Source organism: Parasteatoda tepidariorum, chromosome 4, assembly GCF_982258835.1.
Source record: "Parasteatoda tepidariorum strain Cologne lab strain chromosome 4, Ptep-v5.0, whole genome shotgun sequence".
Taxonomy (NCBI): Eukaryota; Metazoa; Arthropoda; class Arachnida; order Araneae; family Theridiidae; genus Parasteatoda; species Parasteatoda tepidariorum.
Window position 1 is genome coordinate 62,200,750 of NC_141758.1, and position 22,728 is coordinate 62,223,477.

At 33.4% G+C, this 22,728-nt stretch overlaps 1 protein-coding gene across 1 annotated transcript in view; it reads left to right on the plus strand.

Moving 5' to 3' along the window:
• The first annotated feature begins 605 nt into the window (after positions 1-605).
• LOC107442589 (sialin) overlaps positions 606-22,728 on the plus strand; it is a 37,917-nt gene continuing 15,794 nt past the window's right edge. The window contains exons 1-4 of the mRNA XM_071182359.1: positions 606-782; positions 7,273-7,472; positions 9,275-9,505; positions 10,194-10,377. Coding sequence (XP_071038460.1) covers positions 686-782; positions 7,273-7,472; positions 9,275-9,505; positions 10,194-10,377 — 712 coding nt within the window. The 5' untranslated portion in view covers positions 606-685. The remainder of the gene's footprint in view (positions 783-7,272; positions 7,473-9,274; positions 9,506-10,193; positions 10,378-22,728) is intronic.

The window sequence follows — 22,728 nt, forward strand, 5'->3', positions numbered from 1 at the left end:
ATACTTCACAATTCAAAATGTTTTTGACTATTATTAAATAAAATATTAAAAAAAATAATAAATATTTGCTAAAAGTTATTTTTGCATGGATTGTCCATATTCCAATTTTTATAAATGTGTGTATAATTTTTTCAATTCGCTTAAAAACTTCTTGATATATGGGGAAATACGCAAAAAGCAAAATCAACATTAACGGTGGCCAAATTTTTTATTACTATCCTGACCAAACTATTGGGGCCATATTTTCCACTCACTGTATTTTATGGGTCAGAGATCATCATCCAACGAAAAATGTTATGTTTATTCCGAGAAAATACGTTTTTGTGTCCGATTTCATAACTTAAAATATCGTCTGCACTAATTAATTAGCATATTTGAGGTCACCCCTCGAGTAATTAAAATTGACTCATGGATTGACTCATGACTCACAGCACTTTACGACGATGTTTAAGCAAAAACTGTTTACCTGCCTCTTGTTCCAATACTTCTTATGTAATTAATTTTAACGCAGCTTTAACTCTTTCAGTTTGTTAATCTTATCTACGTTTGATTTCAATATTTCATTTGATAAAAAATAGACGATTCGAAATTCGTTATCAAGGTAAATTCCTTTCACTGATAAAAACACAAGCGCAGTTATATAGAAAGATAAAAAATTTGTATCAAATTAATTTTTTATAAACTCATGTCATTAAGCAAGATATACATTCTAAGAAACATTTCATTCATTCAAGAAACAATGAATAAGGATACTGAATTGCTAGTGGCGCCGTCTCAAAAATGTAAGTTACAAACATTTAATAGATTTTAGTGTAAAAGGAATTATTTTACATAATTTAGTTGAATAACGAAAACTTTTTTTTTTCATTTCCAATGAGCTGCACAATCGGTCTTGCCGATGAGCAGACCTAGTGCGTTCTCCAGAGGTGATATCCACTCTTTCAGGACCACCACAATGGGTGAGATACCGTTGGTCATGTTAATTTGGACGTCTAGTTTCTGCCACACTAGATGGCAGCACCGAGACTCTATTTGGATGCTAAAGTGCACTAGAAATTTAATTTTGCCGGAAATGCCAAGAGCCAATGAGGCACTCCAGGGATCTTTTACATGCCGCATAATCATACGACATGGCCGCTGAGGATTTTCTGTAACCCGAAAATCCGGTGTCTGGGCCGGGGATCGAACCCGCAGACTTGAAATAACGAAAACTAAAGTCGAAAATATATATATTTTTTTTTTTTTTTTTGTGTATTTTAGTTTCGAAAATACTCATTGATTTTTCTTTCCGTGTTTCAAATAAAATTTTACTTATTTATTGATGTTTAAAAGCGTCAATAAAGAATTGAAAAGAGCTTTCCTATATAACTGGTTTTCCAAATAAGCTATTTGTTCTTCAAATTTCCAATTCAAACTTTGCGTTATCCTCGGAGCTCAAATGCTCTCTACACCAACTTTTTTCTTTCTTTTTTTCTCTTTTTTAATTTCCCGAATGTTATACAAATGAAAATTTCCTTAAACTGACTCAATTAAAAAATTCTGATTAAATACATTTTTAAATCTGGCATTTAAAATGAAACATAAATGACGATGTTATAAGCTACAAAAAATGGAAAGTATTTTGGAATTTTAAATGTCGCCATGTTATTAGAATTAATCATTTCAAAATTTAGATAAATTTTAAATAAAGTTAGAAGTTATAGTTTTAAAAAAATGAAAAATTTATAGTTTTAAAAAAAATTACAAATTTAATTTAATGGAGAAACGATTGTGAATAATATTCAATATTGATGTACCGCAGTGCAACTACAACATGAATTGTATAAAACTAAAAACCAACTATTCTCATACAATTTTAAATATTATTAAATCCCGAGTGACAACGTTGCATAGATTCATCGTAGAGTTTTGCTTATTTTTTGGTATAACTCATTTAAAAAATATTAACTGCTATTTCTTTAACATTGCCTTCTAAGTTTACCATGCTTGAAAAACAATTCCTTAACTTATGGACTTTACTTTATTGTCAATATTTTGTACGCATAATTTATAGACTATTACATAAAACAACTGCTATAGTCAATCAGTATGTATCAACACTATGCATTTTAAGTCCTAACGTATAAATTTAAACATGAATTTATGACCTAGCAAGCCATACGCATAAATCATTAAGATACTGACCTTCCGTTCCATCAACAGTGATCTCTAAGTAAACCTCATTTCAAAATGGCAAAAAAATATTAACAATTGCAGATTTATAGAATTTTCTACAGAACTAAATTTAAACATATTTTTATTATTCAGCAGATCAAAGTCATGATTCACTAGGATATTGGTTTGAAATCCCTTCAACAATGTTCTCTAATTTTACCCCATTTTAAAATGTCAAAAGTAATAATAATAATAATGATAGATTAAAAGAATTTTTTGCAGAACTAACTTTAAACATATTTTTATTATATAGCAGATCAACGGCATGTTTCATTAAGATATTGGTTTGCAATCCCTTCAACAATGTTCTCCAATTTTACGTCATTTTAAAATGTCAAAAATAATGATAATAATTGTAGATTTATAGAATTTTCTACAGAACTAACTTTAAACATATTTTTATTATATAGCAGATCAAAGGCATGTTTCATTAAGATATTGGTTTGCAATCCCTTCAACAATGTTCTCCAATTTTACGTCATTTTAAAATGCCGAAAATAATGTTAATAATAATTGTAGATTTATAAAATTTTCTACAGAACTAACTTTAAACATATTTTTATTATATAGCAGATCAAAGGCACGATTCATTTGGATATTGGTTTGCAATCCCTTCAACAATGTTCTCTAATTTTACCCCATTTTAAAATGTCAAAAGTAATAATAATAATAATTATAGATTTAAAGAATTTTTTGCAGAACTAACTTTAAACTTATTTTTATTATATAGCAGATCAAAGGAGTGATTCATTTGGATATTTGTTTGCAATCCCTTAAACAATGTTCTCCAAATTTACCTCATTTTAGAAAGGCAAAAAAAATAATAATGATGATTAGAGATGATTTATAAACTTTTTACAGTTAACTAACCAACATTTTAACTAACTTTAAAAATAATTTTACAAAATATCAGAACAAAAATATAGTTCGTTGAGATATTAGTCTGTCAGTCTTTCAACAGCTGACTCTAAGATTACCTAATTGTAAAATTGGAAAAAATGAAAATTTGTAGATTCATAGAATTTTCGACAGATCTAGAGATTGCAATGTCAGAGTGTTATCGCACCAATGTTTCGTTGAAATATTTATTTTATTTGCTCTTTAACAGAAGCAAATAACTAACGTTTTTTTTTTTTTTTTTGCATTTGATGTTCAGCGCTCCACACTACAGATCTTAAACGTGCAACAAAATGAAATTAAAAAAAATAATAATCCACTTTTTGCAGAACTAAATTTAATCTCAGCAATAAAAACTCAGCCGTTTGAACATGACAGAATATGTATTAAAATCCTTTGCTAAGCAACATATCTTAAATCAAAGCAATCTCATAAATCATTTTAAATTTACAAATCTTTAAAGTCTTTTGTTAAAATAACATTTAATGACATGCGTAAACTTTAAGTTTATCTCTTAAGGCTAAAAATAAAGCGCATTTGTTTCATTTTTAGCATTGTATTAATATTAACACACATTAGTAAATTTAAAAGAGCTCTTATCGGTTTGCGACATCATTTAAACAATAGTAATTAACAAACTATGACACAAACACCAATCATAGATTATTTAGAATAAACCAGTGAATGTCGTATGTAATAAGATAAACAATTATAGATATGATATTTTTGTAATCATTTCTCTGCTGAACAAAGAACTGTTCGGTTTTGATTTATTTTAGAATGTATTTATCATTACCCATCATCATTTGTCAAAAAACTCTGTTTATTTTAAATTATTGAGTAATTTATTTGAAAATAAAGCTAAAAATTCACATTTATAACGTATCGGCAAAAGAGAAAAGTTTGTAATTTTCTTTATACTTATATATGCTTCTAAAAGCAAAACATATTTGAAAAATGCGGCAATTTTAGTGTTGAAAGTCAAAAATATTCGAAGATTTAAAAACATGAATTAAAAAGGAACGAAAGAATGTGGAAATTAAGGTTCACGTTATTCTACTTAAAAAATGGGAATTTCTTCGAGATAAAGTTATTAGTTAGCAGCTAAGTTTGTCAACAGACTATACTACTGATTACTACAAATCAATGACAAACGAAACTACAAATCAATGACAAATTAACGTACTAGAAATAAATGACAAACGAAACTAAAGACATTCCAACTAAAATGAATGTACGGTCGTTCGCTCATTTTGCAGTCACATTGCTCGCTACATTATAGCTTAATATAATAAGAAACATTTCTTTTAGGCAGCAAGGCCATCTTTTGGAGAATTTTTTAACTAAGTTCCAAACTTTGTGGGGAAAAAATTGTTCCCTGAGCACAACGCAATGAAACATACATTTCTAATTCTTTCTATTTTGTGATCATTTTTAGGATATAAGCTTTAATAATTGTTCTTAATGAAAAGATGCAATAATTGCCAAGCATTGCACCATCTACTCAATCTATTATCTATATTATATAAAACGCTAATACGTATGTATCAGTAAAACCGATGATATTTCTTTTCTCGCGTTGGCAACAGTTTTCATTTTTATTTGATAGGCTTCGGCGCGCAAGAGCACGCAGTGAGCATCATATGGCTAATCTATATTATATAAAACGCTAATACGTTTTAATTGATAGGCTTCGGCGCGCAAGAGCACGTAGTGAGTAATCATATGTCTAATCGGGTGAATTCTCACCGAATTATCAAAAAAATTCTCACAAAATTATCTTCATCGAAGCCAATGCTTTACATCCGGCGTTCAGTACTATTTCATATTGTTTTACAACACATGGTTTTAGCCCTCTGGTGGGAAAGACTTTAAAACAAAGCTTACAAAAGTTACTTTTCTCAACAACTGAAATTTAGAATAGTGCGATTAAGAAAAATATGTGAACTGTTTGCAATTTCAAATTAATATTGAAATGCACAGGTTTAGAATTTTCTGCAGTTAAAGTTTTCGGAACTTCAGTGTTCAAAAAAGGATACAAAAGCTAGACGTTAAGAACGTATCCAATGAGCGAGCAAAGCGAGCATCGGATTGCGAAGCAATCCGAAATGAACTGCGAAAGCAGTTCCGGGGGTTGACGAGCGCCAGCGAGCAGGGAGCGAAGCCTCCTAGTTTATTTATAAACTCTTAAAAAATCACCAACAATCACGAAAATGCATAATTTTAAAACTATCTTTGTTTTCCAATTCGTAGTAAATATTTATTTTGAACACATTTATTAAAACAATTAAGTTTAATAACACTACACATTTTTTGTCTCATTTACACAAATTCATGATCTTATGTAATTTGTGTGTGAAGGTTTTAAATCTGAAGTTAACTTTGACCCTGTGATGCCACAATTGGCATACACATATTTATTTTCTATCTTTTAAATATCTCTTATTACTTAAGCTGATTTCTATTAATAGAAGAATTATTTTTTAAAATAAATCAAAAACTTAATCTTTTTAAACGAACATAAAATATTTATTTCTTCTCTTCCAGATCAATGTAACGGATACTTTTTTTTATTTCATTACTAATGCAGACTTATATATTCACTGTCGCCTTTAATCGAAAACAAAAATCTATTTATAACTTTTTATTCTAATTTTCCAACGGCTAAATGTTTCGGTTGCATGGTTATAATAATTCACATAAATTTGTTGGCGACTCGTGATCGCCAAGGTATTATTTTAACTCTATATTGATATGCTGGTTGGCCTTGTTTTGGCTATGCTATATTTTAATAAATCGCCAATTTTGGATCTCCTACCCATGCTCCTGTGTCCGATCGGAACAAATTACACGTACTTTTTAATTTGGCTTTTGACTAGGCAGGTTGTGGGGGACTTGTCTCCCATGGCCTGTCCTAATTAATATTATTATACAAAAATTGATTCAACTGAAATTCTTATGAATGATTTTTTATATTTTGTAACTCGAGCTCTGCAAATATACTACTAAATAAAAGCCTTTCTATTAATTCTAGTCCGGCTCAACTATTATTTTCATCACCCTTCTGTTTTCATGTATTCTTCAACTGGCCCACTATACCAATGCAAACTCCACCCACACCTTAATATTCCAACACCATCTCACCATAATTGGCACCCTGAATAATATCTATCTTCATAGACCCTAAAGCTAAAGATTTTTTTAATGGCATTTTTAGTCTATTTTTTGTCGAAATGTGCAAGTTTAAAACGATATATATAATAGAGGGTTGCTACAAACTTTTAGGGTAGTTAATATCATCAGGATTAAAATTTCATAGACCACGATACCCGAAGACCATGGATTAGGAACCATTGTTTTATTAGTTTAATAAAGTCTCAGCATAAAATTCAATAATTGCGTTATAGTTTGATTCATTGCCTTATAATTGTAATTATATACACTTATTTGTTAATGCATACCGGAAATGCTGTCGTATTCGACAAGGAGTGCTTACCTATTATAGCCCGTTCAGAAACACACGAAAGAAATAGTTCTTAATATTTAAAAAAAAACGCCCCTATCGGCGTATGATGATATTTCCAGGCATGAGTTCCTGTCTGATTTTAATTCTGATGATCTGCCCCAACTCCCGTAGAAGTTTGTCGCAACATTTATGTGACCCCCCTGTTATATATAACGTTTTTAAACTTGCACATTCCGACAAAAAATAAACAAAAATGGCATTTGAAAAAACTGCAGCTTTCAGAAAGAAACCGATTGCAGATTTAAAATCAGCGGATTAAAAATACGAAGAAAAAAAAATCCACTAAAAAACATGATATAATAAAAAATAATAAAAAAAATTGTTTCCCAGCATAATTTCTGTTTTAAACTTAAGAATAGTTAAAAAGAGTAAAAAGTAGAAAGAAAGGAAAGAAAAAATAAATAAATTATTTCCTAGTAGTAATCGAAAACTTTATTTCTGAACTTTGTATTATCCTCTATACATATTACGTATATTATTCAAGGCACTCTCCGCTACAACTATATCAAATTTTGCAATGTGATTTTTTGGTGGGGAGCCTTCAAAGTCTGTGCTTTTGAATTCTATAAATAATTGAACCATCCAAAACAACTGTGCAGTAAATGTATTTAAAAGATTTTTTTCATTTCTTTCAGGTTACCTTCCCGCCAGGTTTGTGATTTCGTTTCTGATTTTTTGTGGCATGTTCTTAGAATATTCACACAGAGTATGCATAAGTGTGACAATTGTCGCAATGGTCAACCAATCTGCATTTGATGTACCAAACAACACATCTGATGCAGATAACACCTGTCCAGATACCAATAATGTTAACTCCACTTCACCAGAAAAACAAGTAAATATGAAAAGGAAATTGTAACTAACCCATGCTTCCGAATCTGACGCCATATACGTGTATAAAGAGTTAGTACGCTTTTTCTTTGAAAATAAACCCAGAATTCAAAACCTATATCTAAGCCCCCGTAAAAGGATGGACATGTGTGCAACCTCCAAATTCTCTTTTACACTACTTTTGTCCAGAAATGAAAGTCCATTGAAAGTCCCACTGATCTTTTTCCTTTTTACTTTCATTTTTCATTCGTTTCTCCTCAAACCTTTCAGCTTACCAGTCCGGATTGACGTCATCAGCAATTCAACTTGGCAAAAAGCCAAAGCAAATCGGATGCTAACAGCGAAAGCTATTTAAATTAAGCTAGTGTGCTGAACTTTTTTCGTTCATTTGTTGTTTTATGAGGAAAAATGAACGATAAAAGAAAATCTGTTTAAAAAAAAGTTTTCAAATTGTCCTTTTTATGTTTTTCCTTTTCAATTGTTATTCTTAAGGCGTTTGATTTCAATTGTTCTTTTGTTCACTCATGTTTTATAACTCCAATTTCGGCATGTTTTACGATCTATCGCTATTGCTCGACCATCTATAAATTTTTTTTGAGGGAGATGTTCGGCTAGAATTTTGAAAAGTTAACGGATTAATTAAATGGGCAGGCCACATTATAAGAATGGAGGATAGCAGGACAACCAAAAAAGTTTTCTGTGCCAGGCCAACAGGTACAAGAAAAAAGAGGACGATCAAACCTAAGATTTTTAGACTGCCTTGAAAAGGACCTACAAATTATAAAGATATTAAACTGGTGATCCTTGGCTAAGGGAAGAATGTCTTGGCATAGGCTTGTTGAGAAGGCCAAGGCCCATCCTGGGCTGTCGTGCTAATGAGGAGAAGAAGAAGAAGAACGGGTTCAACCTCTTTTACTTTCGAAAATTTCCCAAAAATTCCGAGCCTACTTTCAGAAATATATATTTGTAAAATTTACTTCAAAAAGTAATATAAAAATTAATATGTTTTTATTTTAGGCTATCCATAATTCATTTATTAGATTGTTCGCTGGTTAATCCTTTTTCAGAACAACAAAACAGTGTTCTCTCGTAATGGAAGATGGTTCCCTCTCTTTGGGTTCCCTTATAATGGGTTCCCCCTAAATGGACATCGTAAACTGATTTGGAAAGTCAGACGTGTGATTTATTGCCCAACACTTATATTGCTGAAAATAGTTAAAACACATACAATTTCAAATGCAATCACTATGCACTTATTGCAAGTAAATGCGTATCTTTATTTTTTACTTTTTTTACTGATATCTAATTTTGACTATTATTCCAAAAAACTGAAGTTTCCGATTTTCTGTATTTTTAAGATTATATTTCCTTTTAAAATATATAATATTTATATTGATATATTTCAGATACTTAAATAAAATCTATTAAATTATGTATTTAAAGTTCATAGCTTAAAAAAAATTTGTACTGAAGGATTTATTTATTAAGGTTTATTTTTAAAATCGTAAGCTTTTTTTTATGGAGTATATTTGTAACTGTACGTTTTTATATGTTAGTTTAAAACAATTTGCACCAAAAGCAGGCGCTGATTTCTTTCAAATATAGAAATAACTATAATTTGTATGGCCATATTATGATTTGAGCTTTATTTACTTCAGAATTTAGAATTACTTAAAAAATAAATAGTTGCTTTATGAATTTGAAATGAAATATTATTTTAGAAATTATCGATTTTTTTTTCTTCAGAAATGCACTAAATACTAAGTCCCATATTGAATAAAATATAATGTAAAATTTTTCCAACAGGGTGACTATATCTGGAGTCCCTACACTCAAGGTATTATTTTGGGAGCTTACTTCTATGGATACGTGTGTACTCAAGTGTTTGGAGGCAGACTCTCTGAAATGTTAGGTGGCAAATGGCCTCTCGGATTCGCCATCTTAATTGCCTCACTACTCACTCTTCTTACTCCAGTTGCAGCTGATATAGGAGTCCTTGCAATTGTTATCCTTCGAGTTGTGATGGGACTAGCACATGTGAGATCAGTGTCATAAAAAACTAATATGACATCTTAAATACTTCATTCAGATATAATTATTCTTTACTCAGAAATATCGCATTAAATTATAGCAAAATGTGCCCTGAGGAAGACTTTTACTTTTTCCCATTAATAGTTTTCTATTTCATATTATTTTATTACTATTATTTGTATTTATATATATATATATATATATATATATATATATATATATATATATATATATATATATATATATATATATATATATATATATATATATATATATATATATATATATAACATTAATAATGTTGCAAATTATTTGCACCGTATTAAAGTTCACGATATCGATACTAACGTTTAACATTGAACCAAATTTTCTTAGAGGGTGAGTATTTAAATACCCTTTTTACTTTAAATGTTTGATATTAATGTACCCATAATGATTTAGGTGTGAACGTACCAACTGCTTAGGTCCTGTTGGCTGTATTTCTTAAACTCAATTACGAGATGCTATGTTTCAACTTGAATGGGAACATGGTTCAGTTTAATACACCAATGGTATTACAACTTATTTGCTCCGCATTATAGTTCAAGATACTGATATTAGCTTTTAACATTGAACCGAATATCCTTAGAATGTGCATATTTAAATTGCATTTATACTTTAAATGTATGGTATTAATGTACCTATGCTTATTTAGGGTTTTTGCTTACCTACTTCTTACGCTCTGTTAGCTCAGTGGGCACCACGTGAAGAACAAAGCACTCTTGCGTCTGTATACATCATAGGCGACCATGTTGGTACTATAGTATCTATGCCTCTAGCTGGATACTTGTGCAAATATGGTTTTGCTGGGGGTTGGCCGTCTGTTTATTATACTCTTGGTAAGTATCACATATATGTCTTTTTTTTAATTTATTTCACCTAATTAGTATTTTTGCAGTTGTCTGAAACCAAGCATCAGTTTTTCTTTTTAGTACGTAACGCAATCTTTTTTTAAAATTATCATTGGTTTTACATAATTTAGTTTTGCATTATCGCATTTTAAAGTCGTAATTATAAATAAAATAAAAGCGTAGTTACCGATAATTTAAGAAATGCTAATTCGGGGACGGAGCCCACACGTGTCATCGACGCTGATAATTGAGCTTAACTGATATAAACAAAGCTGAATGCTAGCAAACATCACTAATATTATCTTTTAAAAAATTTGCAGAAAAAAAAACAGTTTAACAATAGCTAATGCTAAACCTGAAGAAAAATTCATTTTTCGAACGTCTGTTTTGGATGAACTAGTTGAAAATGTTAAGATCGGAGGCTAAAAATTGCTCCTTTTATCCATTGTCTAACTTTCAGGACGTAAGTACTAACGGTTCTGTTTTATAAGACAAACTTTTTATTTTGTAATACTGGGCATATTGGTAAGGCATCACTTGTCTGTTGCATTTTCTGAATATTTATGAAAAATAATCATGTTTAAATGAAAAGAGAAGTCTAAAACTCCATCGAAATCTGATAAATCACATAACAGAAACTCGTGTGTGATAAACATCAAAACAGGTTTAATTAAAGGTTGAAACTTAAAGTTGTTTTAAATAATCGGCATTTTGATTCTCTCTATTACTATTTATTACATATTATTATCTCGAAATCATTTTTGTTTTTACAATAAAAATATTGTTAGATTAAAATTAAAATAGCTACTTTTCGTTGAACTCAGCAGCAAACGAAAAATTGTCAAAAAATTTAGACCTCAGCCAACTTATTTTTTTTTTTTTCATAATTTGTTTTACTATTTTTTTTTAAAAAAATTACTGAACAAAATAAACGTTCACAAAAAATAAATAAATAAACTACATTAATATTGCAGTTTACTGTACTTCTTCTTAAATGTAGTGACCACAAACTGCTTTGCAATTGTATCAATCACAAACTACTTTGAAATTGTAATAACTACGTTTAGATTTCCTTATCGTGATCTGTGGCAAAATAACCGCCAAGTCTAGAAAACTCCCCGGCAGCAAAAAACTAAAAAAATAAAAATTAAAAAAAATCACAGAAAGGGACCAAGTCGAAAGGTATAACTTGTAGCCACCCCGAGCAAATATCTACATTTTTTCTTAAAATTTGCAAGCTCAAAATCTATTTGGTATCTTGGCAATTATAGTTGGCGCAACAGATCACGATACGGAAATATACCCACTACAATTGCCAAGGCACCAAATAAATTTTAAAATTGCCATTTAGAAAATAAAAAACTTTAAAAAATTTTGATCGCAATTACCGTCTTTTTGAACAATTCGTGATCGCAACGAACTATAGGGGGCGTTGTTGTATGAGACGAATACCTGCGATTTCTATATGAATAGTCATTCAGTTACTCTAGAGACGTCTTTAATGTAGCATGTAGCATTGCAAAGTTCCTTCTTGATTGTGTCTAATCAAATTTAAAAAAGAAAAATGTTTGATATTCTTTCTTATGCAAACGAAAACAAAATAGTATCTCTTTTTTTTGGAGCAGGAATATCCAAAACACATCGGAAAAATATTTGTACATAAACAGAAAAAAATATGTATATTCTTATAAGAGTTAAAACCTAATACCCGAGAAATAGTTTTACTAAATTTAATGATGTAACATGAAAGGCCTATTTAAACTTTACATTCCATAGTTTTAAAAATCATATTACTTCAAAAATTTAAATGAACAAAAAGTATACATAAGCCTCATAATTTTATGAAATTTAATTTTGTAAAAAAAAGGTTTTTTGACAACAATTTTTATCAAAAAATTTCAAGTTTCGATAAAGATCATTATTTAGAAACTGTGGCCCTTGCTAGATCTCGGGGGGTTTAAAATAAGGGAAAAAGCTTAGAGCCAAATATTTTATTAGTACACAAATAGCACACGGACAAACAAACATAAATTTAATTACTTAAGAAAAGAGAAATAAGAGGAAGGTCCATTCAGTTCGATGTCTGAGCATCCACTGCCTTGTACATGGTGGCGCTGTTGTAGCTTAGTTATGTGGTTGCTACAGTCTCCCCCTCTGGCTCCGACGACGTTCCGGCGAGGAGACAGAAAGAGCAACACTTGGATGTGGATTTTGGGAAAGGGTATTAATTTGGGGTCTTTTTTGGTCGACCTCGCTTACGAAGCGGATATATTGGCTGAGTGTCAGTATCAGGAGTTTGAACGTAAGGACTCAAGGAAGAGGTATAAGTTCCGACACAAACATTGGGTTCATTAGGAGTTGAAACTTCATAACTTGTTGGTGAACGTTGGGAAAGTATTATATAAGGACCGTCACGACGAGGTGCAAATTTAGCTGATTTTTGTTTAGCTTTGTTACTTACAGGGTGTGAAGCAACCCACACGCGATCACCAGGTGCATATTGAGCAACTTGTCTTTTTCTTTTATCGGCATATATTTTTCTTCGATCTTGCTTCTTTTCAATAAAATCCTTAATTTGTGTCGAATATTTCTAAAATCTTTTTAAGTATGGTGTAATTTCTTCAACAAAATTGTCATTGTGAATAACTGGTCTAAGGTCATGTTTTATGTCATCGAGAGTTCGTAGTTCTCTGCCGAACTGCAGAAATGCTGCAGTTTGTCCTGTAGTTTCGCACTTTGTAGTATTAAGCGCAAAACGTATCATTGGAAGTTTCTCTGATCACATGGCATGATCATCACCCACAAGAATAGAAAGTCTGGGTTTCAAATCTCGATTCTTGCGTTCAACTGGATTGGCTTGTGGATAATATACAGGAGTTAGTATTTGTGTAATGTCAAGTAAATAACAAAGTTGTTGGAGTACGGCACTTACGAACTGAGTTCCATTATCACTAATAAGTCTACGGGGAAGGCCATAGCGTAGAAAAACTTCTTCTAAAAGTGTCATGGCACATTCTCGAGCAGTGGCAGATTTGAGAGAAAATAGTTCAACCCATTTTGTAGTTGGGTCTTCGATAATGAAAATCCATTTTTTACCGTCAGCGGTTTCAGGCAAGGGACCGAAAAGATCGATCGACAATGTTTCGAATCTTTGGGAATAAATTGGAGTTCTTAGAAGACCGGCTGGTTTTTGGTTACTTGGTTTGTATCTATTGCAATCTTTACAGTTTTTAACATAATCCGTGATGTACTTGCGCATTCCAGGAAAGTAATATCTGGTTGAAATTCTGTGAAATGTGCCCTCTGCACCATAGTGTCCTGCGGTTGGGGCATCATGATGCTCCTTCATCACTCTTTCTCGTTCGTGAATGGGGACGACTAACTGCGCTTCTTCTGAATCAGAATCTGGAGCGTAACGGTATAAGACACCTTGGTTCATGACATAACCTCTTTGAGTCCAATTTGCAAAATTTTCGTCTCTTGAACCACTTTCAAAGCTGTCTATTATTTTCTTCACATCTTCATCCTTCAGCTGTTCTGCTCGAACATCACTGGCTCTTTTAGATGGTAAGTCCACGATGATTGTGCAGATTTCACAGGTCGCTTTTTCATGCGCACAATTAGGACGGGAAAGCATATCCGCAATGACATTCGCTTTACCAGGGATGTATTCAACTTTTAAGTTGTAGGATTGTAGCTGTAATGCCCATCTTGCAAGACGACCTGTAGGGGATTTAAGGCTCAGAAGCCATTTCAAGGGTTGGTGATCAGATGCCACAGTAACTTCCGCTCCTTCGATATATCCTCTAAACTTTTCGAGTGCCCAGACCACAGCAAGTGCTTCCCTTTCAGTTGTGGAATAATTTCGTTCTGCTGGGGTTAGCAAACGGCTTGCATACTCTAACGGATGCTCATCTGGACAGTGTCCCTGAAGAAGAACAGCACCTAATGCATAATTGGATGCATCGGATCGTATGACAAAAGGTTGTGACTCATCAAGTTGTTTGAGAACTGGTGGAGAAACTAAACATTTCTTAAGGAACTCAAATCAATAGTTGACATGTATACTGTATGTTTGGCTTTGTGGAGAAGGTCGTCCATACGAGGTAATGGGTATGTATCTGCTTTGGTGACCGCATTAAGCTTGCGGTAATCGATGCATAAACGGAATTCTCCATTTGGTTTTGGAATAAGAACTGCAGGTGAGGCATATGGAGAGTCACATTCCTCCATAACTCCTGTAGCAAGGAGTTTTTCAATTTCTTTTCTTAAGATTTCTTTTCTGGCAGGAGAGAGTCTATAGGGTGCCGATGCAACTGGAGCTGCATTCCCTGTTTCGATTCGGTGTTCGATATATGGTGTAGCATCTCCCCCTGGACGGAAGATATGCTCGTAGTCATTCAATAAAGGAGTCGTCTTCTCTGGTTAGAGTTAAGATTTTTCCCTTCATGTGTGTTGAGGTTTGAGTTCGAGATTAGTTAGATAGTTTGAGTTTCCTGTGCTGGCAACATCTTATTGTTTTATATTCTTTTTGATGTAAATAAAAGTTAAGTTTTCAGTTTGTTCTACGTGACTTTCAGTCTGATTTGCTCTCAACAAAATCCAACATTTGGTGCCGAAATAACTCGGTGAGTCATACTGAACTTGTTATAATTACTTTCGTCAAAAATCTGAATTGGAATGGCTACCGGTAGTGAAAAACTTGTAATATTTAAACGCAAACGAACGACGCTACGTACCGCCATTACGAAACTAACGACGAAATTGAACGATGCTGCTAGTACACAAACTGAAAAGGAATACAATATTAAACGTTTACAAGATAAAATAAAAGAATTAACCTTGGCAGACGATGAAATACATAATTTTTTAAATGATGAAGAATATCAGGAAGACATAATAGAATGCGAAAGATACACAGAATATGCTCATTTGGCGTTATTTAATTTCAAAAGAACAGCGAATCGGAACACGAATTCAATTTCTGAAACATCGCCAACAGCTGCCAATATAAATAATTTTTCGTCTTCGCCTTCAAATGTTACAGTAAAGTTGCCTACAATAAAAATAAATACGTTTTACGGCGAAATTGAGGAATTCCATAGTTTTTGGGAGCGTTTTGAAAACTATATCGACAAAAACGAAAGTTTATCGCTGATTGACAAGCATGTTTTTTTGCGGGGATATTTAGATGGAGAAGCAAAACGAATAGTTGATGGAATTAATATAACTGCAGAAACATATGCAACAACAAAGAATATTTTGAAATCGAAATATGGCGATAAAGATAAAATAATACAGGCTCATCTCGATTATTTAGAAAACCTAAAACCTGTCAAAAATCACTCTCCAGCAGCAATAAATGAGTTATATATTGATTGTAATCGAAGAATACAGGCTTTAGATGCTTTAGGAGAAAAAACTCAATCATACGGAAGAATTTTGGCTCCAAAAATACTTCGTGCTTTTCCTCATGAAATCTGTCGTAACTGGATTGTACATGCCAAACGTGAAAATTTTGGTGAAAGCGATATTTCAAAATTAATGAAATTTTTATCAGAAGAGGTCGAGGGATCAATTACTGCAAGTAATATTAAAGGTTCACTTGCTCCAGATTATCCTATTAAATCCTCCTTAGAAAATTTTAACGTGAATTCTAAATCAGTTACCAAAAGTAAAATAATGTCACCCTTTTGTCCTTTCTGTGAAACTGTCGGACATTGGCCTCAACAGTGCAATGTTGTAACGGACATAGACGCGCGCATACAGAAATTGAAGACTAGTAATAGATGTTTTTTGTGCACTAACCGAGGACATACCAAAAAAAATTGCCCTCGTAGAGAAAAATTTGTCTGTGCCAAATGCAAGAGAAAACACCATACATCAATATGCAAACCCCTAACCAATGAGCAGCCTGTGGCTACATCTACAAACAAAATTGATGTATCGCCTTCCAGTTTCGTTCATTTGCAAACTGCGCGAGTTTTCATAACTGGGCCCACTGGCATTACAAAATTGACACGTTGTCTATTGGATGGTGGAAGTCAATCTAGTTTCGTTTCTTCTAATCTTGTGGATACTTTAAAACTTCCAGTAATTTCAACCAGACATTTGGACATTCAAGCCTTCGAATCCCCAGCTAATGTTGGCTACATGCGAAGACAAGTCAAATTTCAGTTATCAAGTATCTGGGACAAATCTAAAGTTAATGTCACTGCATTTGAAAGCTCCAACAAATATGCATCACACCTACCTTCATCAACGGATGTTTCACTCTTTGCTAAAAACAAGCGAATGAAACTTGCTGATCCAGATGATTCATTGTCGAACTTACCAATTGAGATTTTAATCGGTGCAGATTACTACTGGATTGTTATGAATTCTGAAGCTCCAGTCAGGTTGTCGGATTCTCTGGCCTTGGTCCCATCAAGTTTTGGTTGGGTACTTAGTGGAACTCGATCACACGCAACAGTTTCCTTCATTTCAACGGTTCATAATGTTGATGTGGATACTTCAACTCAGGAATTAGATAATTTGGTACGAAATTTCTGGAACTTAGAGAGCATTGGTATACAACCAACACAACAAAAAATAAGTCCTCACAACTCTGAACTCTTAACGAACTTTCATCAATCTTTTGAAATCATCGATGGTAGAAGAGTTGTAAAATTGCCTTGGAAACCAGAAGTTCAACTTTCGTCGAACAATTATGAAGTCGCAATTCAACGATTTAAATCTTTAACAAGGAAAATGCATGCAAATTCAGAATTTAAAGTAAAATATATTGAGCACATGCAAGATTACATTGATAAAAAACACGTTGAAGTTGTCTCAGAAACACATAATGAAGAACGCTTATATTACTTGCCCCATCACGCAGTAAAGAAAATCACAAATGGAGAAACTAAGTGGCGTATAGTTTTTGATGCATCTTCACATTCTCCAGGTCACCCATCTTTGAACGACGCTCTTGAAGTAGGACCAAATCTTCTTCCCGATATCTTAGCCACATTGTTGAGATTTCGACTTTCTAAAATAGCAATCACTAGTGATGGGCGACAAGCATTTCTGCAGCTGATTCTAGCAGAAGAAGACAGAGATGCAACACGATTTATTTGGTACAATACTACATATACTCCTGATGGGAAACTCTGCACTGAAGATAAAATTGTAACCTATCGATTCACACGTCTTCCATTTGGACTCGTCTCTAGTCCATATTTATTAGCAGCTTCTCTTCGTGAATTGGCTTCAAAACACAAACAAGCATATCCTACAGCAACTCGACACATTGAAAATAACACCTATATGGATGATTTTGTAACCGGAACGTCTACGGATACTGAAGCTCTGATTCTTTACCAAGAACTGCAGCAACTTACTTCACTTATTAGCCTACCATTAGACAAATGGACTACAAATTCTAAGATTTTGAAAGATATGTGGAAACAAGAAAACGTCTCGTTTAAGGATATCACGCAAGTCTTGGGTGTTAAATGGGATACTAACAGTGATGTTTTTCAAATTGATGTGCAGACAAAAATTGTTCAAGCATGTAAAGAACCAGTAACAAAACGCTTACTACTGAAGTTGATGTCAAAGTTTTACGATCCTCTAGGCTTGTTTGCTCCAGTTACAGTAGTTGTGAAGATATTGTTTCAAGATACATGGCTTAGTGGTATTCAGTGGGATGAACTATTACCTCCATCTGTAGCACAGCAGTGGCACAAGTGGATAAATGAATTACATTATCTGAATGAAATATGCATCCCAAGATGGATTGGCTTTTCCGAAAATTCCGACGTTACCATACATGTGTTTTGCGACGCTTCGGAACGTGCATATGGTGCTTGCTTGTACGCGCGTCACGCAGATGATATTTCTACTGAGATCCATCTCATTTGCAGTCGAAATAAACTAGCCCCAATAAAAAGGGTCACCCTTCCGAGACTTGAATTGTTAGCTGCACTACTAGAAGCACGCCTACTCCAGTATTTTTGCAGGGAAACGAACATGAATTCCCACACTGCCATACTATGGAGCGATTCTACTGTAGCTTTAAGTTGGATAAAGGGAAATCCCAACCAGTGGAAAACATTTGTCTGCAACAGAACAACAGAAATCCTTCAAAACACTACTTCAGCACAATGGCGCCACTGTCCCGGTACAGATAACCCTGCGGATCATCTTACTCGTGGTACCTTTCCATCACAGTTATCGATTTTAGAATCTTGGTGGCACGGCCCGAAATGGCTAAAACATGATCCAGAAACTTGGCCTATCAAAGTTTTATCTACACGTACACATCCTTTAGTTGAAGCTGAATCACGAAAAACCAAATTTCAATCCTCCTACGTTGCAACTACAGAACCCATTATAGATATATCTCGTTATAGTTCTTACACGAAACTTCTTCGTGTGACTGCCTGGATACTACGTTTTGCATACAACTGTAAGACTCAGCAACGCATAACTCATGAACTGAATTGTAATGAAATAGAGAAAGCTAAAAACTATTGGATACAGACTGTACAGAATCAATGTTTCTCAGCTGAAATAAATGCCTTAAAAGCTGAACGTCCCCTGCCGAAAAAATCCAAAATTTCCTGTTTCAATCCCTTTCTCGAAGATAATTATTTACGCCTTGGGGGAAGGTTGCAATTTTCAAACATTTCTTCTGACACTCGACACCCTTTATTGCTCGATGGTAAACACTATTTTGTCCACCTTTTGATCCAGCATACACACATACGACTCCACCACTTAGGTGTGCGTATAATCCTGTCCGAGTTACGTTCAACCTTCTGGATTTTAAGAGGACGTCAAGCTATAAAGCAAGTTATTCACAAATGCCTACCTTGCAAGCTGTCCAAAGCGAAATACGGAAAACAAATCGAAGCTCCTTTACATCCTGAAAGAGTTGTACCTTCTGCTCCATTTACTACCACAGGAATTGATTTTGCTGGACCCGTGAATATTCGATGTTTGAAATCAAGACACACAGCCTACATAGCACTATTTACTTGTGCAACAACACGTGCATTACACATTGAACTTGTGTCGGATCTTACCACAGACAAATTTCTTTTGGCACTACAACGTTTTGTTGGCCGCAGAGGACTCCCACACACAATCTATACCGATAATGCTACCACTTTTCATGCAGCAAATAAGGACTTGATTCTGCTATGGCAAGTTCTGTCATCAGCTAAAACTCAGCAATATTATGCCCAAAATGGCATAACTTGGAAATTTATCGCCCCACGAGCGGCTTGGTGGGGAGGCTGGTGGGAACGCCTAATTGGAGTTGTCAAGCGCAATCAGGACAATATCATTAACGTTCGAATTGGCGATATTGTACTTCTACAGGAGGATGTCCGACCACGTCACATGTGGAAGAAAGCTAGAGCGGTGAACTTGCATGAAGGACGAGATGGAAAAATAAGATCCTGTGAGCTGAGAGTTAATGGTCACAATATAACCCGTCCGGTAGCTCTGGTCATCCCCCTCGAGGTCGACCAGGGTGGGGAGGATGTTGAGGTTTGAGTTCGAGATTAGTTAGATAGTTTGAGTTTCCTGTGCTGGCAACATCTTATTGTTTTATATTCTTTTTGATGTAAATAAAAGTTAAGTTTTCAGTTTGTTCTACGTGACTTTCAGTCTGATTTGCTCTCAACAAAATCCAACAATGTGGTTGAAGAAAAGTAGAATTCTTTGCCTTACTGGTCTCAACAGAATCGGCAAACTGTTCTGTAACCTCTCGTTGGAGTGGAAAACTTTCTGCTGGTGTAGCGTTATTCGTAACTTCAGAGAAAGGGTCTTCAGCTTCTGGCAGGCTTTTGCAGAGATTCGCTGGGGTAGCGTCGTCCACAATTCCAGATAGATGATTTTTGACTTCCGGTTGAAGTACATCAGGATTTTCTGAAATATCGAGTTTCACAAATGGGAAAGTTTTATATGGCCTATTACTGAAGTACCACGAGTGTTCTTTGAGATTTAGAACGATTCCTGCTTTTTCTATAAAGTCAATTCCAAGAAGAGTATTATTTCTTTGGGCCTCCGGAATGGCGAAAATTGGCATTGAAAATCTTCTTCTTTCCAGATAGATATTTACATAGGTTTTGAAAACTTCCTTTTTTGGCTGGCTACCGTCGGCCAGAGTCATGGTAAGGTTTGACTTTTCGAAACGAGTCCCTTGTTCTCTAAGGAGGTGATAGAGGCTTTCACCAGCTATGGTATGAGTTGCAGCAGTATCTGCGTATGCTGTTCCCCACATTCCATTGATGTTTACTTCGAGGATTGCCATCTGGCTGGATGTTGACAGACTGTTCAGCTGAATGCTATGGAAACGAGTTGAAATCTTCTTTTCAGTTTTAGGACAATTTAGACAGTTCGACTTGATAAATCCTGGCGTGCCACAATTATAGCAGTAAACAGAGGAGTGTTCTTCTTGCTTGGGCTTCTCGAATTTTCTGACCAAGATCTCTTTCTTCGCAGAGTTGAATCTGGGATAGTCTTCTCTTGCTTTTGTGAATGGTCTCTTAGTGGTAACCACTGGTCCTTCTCTCTTTGTTTTATGACGAAGATTGTCGTATGCGTCTAATTTTTCAACAAGTTCAATTGGCGAGATGATTTCACTCCAATCATCCAAAAAATGTTCCTTGAAGTCTGGTGGACATTTCTTTTTTATCTGATCAGTTATTATGAGTTCTTTTAGCTTTTCAAACGTATTAACATTAACCTCCTTAATCCAATTTTCGAAATAGCTTCGAAGTTCAAAATAAAAATCATTCCATGTGCAATCAGGGTTTTTCTTATGAGTTGCAAATGACTGTCGAAAACGCTCGGCACTTAACTTGAATCTTTTCAGTAAGATATCTTTTATACATTTTATGATTAAAATAATGAACTTATATTCAGAAATACGTAAACAAATCTCAATCGTGCAAAAAGCAACTGTGCAATAAGTTCGCTTGCAGAGGAAGGTCCATTCAGTTCGATGTCTGAGCATCCACTGCCTTGTACATGGTGGCGCTGTTGTAGCTTAGTTATGTGGTTGCTACAAAACTAAAAAACGGAAAATAAAGAATGCTGACGAAACGAAAACAACAACAACAAAAATTCTTTTTTGTCGCCATTGTTTAGTGCTACGAAAATTCGTCTTTGGTATTTGCCAAAAACAAAACAAGATGCAATTTAATTTTTTCAGGAGCGAAATATTTTACCGAAAAAACGAAAATGTACCAATTCCCACGACATGAAATTTTATCTTGATAAACGTACGTTTTGGAAAGGCTTATTTCATTTCGAATCTTATTTATCAGAGTTCATATGGCGATATCATTGTTTTGAATCTATGCTAAACTCTATATCGGCCCATTTTCCACCGAAATCCGATTGACTGCTTTGATTTTAAATAAAGTGTTTTATTTTATGATTTGTCGCAAAAATTTTAAGTGCAGATTGGTGGCACTTAAAAACCGCCAAATCTGTAGCTGCAGTGGCGTTAGTACCGAATTTTTATTCCATACTTTTCTGAATCATATTACTTCAAACATTAGAATATACAAGAAGTATACATAAACACATAATGTAATACCATTTAATTTTTCAAAAAAAGTATTTTGACAACAATTTTTATCAAAAATTTATAAACTGAAAAGCGTAAAATAAAGAATTCTTAGGATAAAAAACGATTTTAAAAATTCTTTATATTGAAATAAAAACTTTCATATTGTTTCTTTTTTTTATTCTTATAGTTCTTAATCAGACGTAAAAAACCATTCTGTAAAGAACTATTATCAAATAAGAAAAAAAAAATATTTGCAAGCAAATGTTTTATTATAAAAATCATAACACTCACCTGTTTTATAAATCCGCATAATCTATGCATATATTATTTGAAAATTTTATTTTCAAATAATATATGCATAGATTATCCCTTCATTACTTTTAGATAGCATACCACACATCAAAATTTAATAATTGTAAGATCTCGAGATGAATTTGAATACGTAGCTTCAAATCAGAATAGCTGAATTCTAGTTGAAATTATTCTTTCAAAACTAAAAAATACGTACCAAGAAAACGATAAAAAAATTATTAATAATCAGCACAAATGAAACTATTTCAAGTAGTTCAGATGATTCATTATTGTTGTTTTCCGAATTATATAGATACAGAAATATATACTATTCTATAAAGTAGAAGAATATTCTATAACTATTACAGTTCTGTAAGTTCTGAATTCACTTTATTCATTGGAATGACGAAAGCAATCTTGACTTCACTTTAATTTGTAATAACTTGAAGACAGAAGAAATTATTTTACCGTAATAC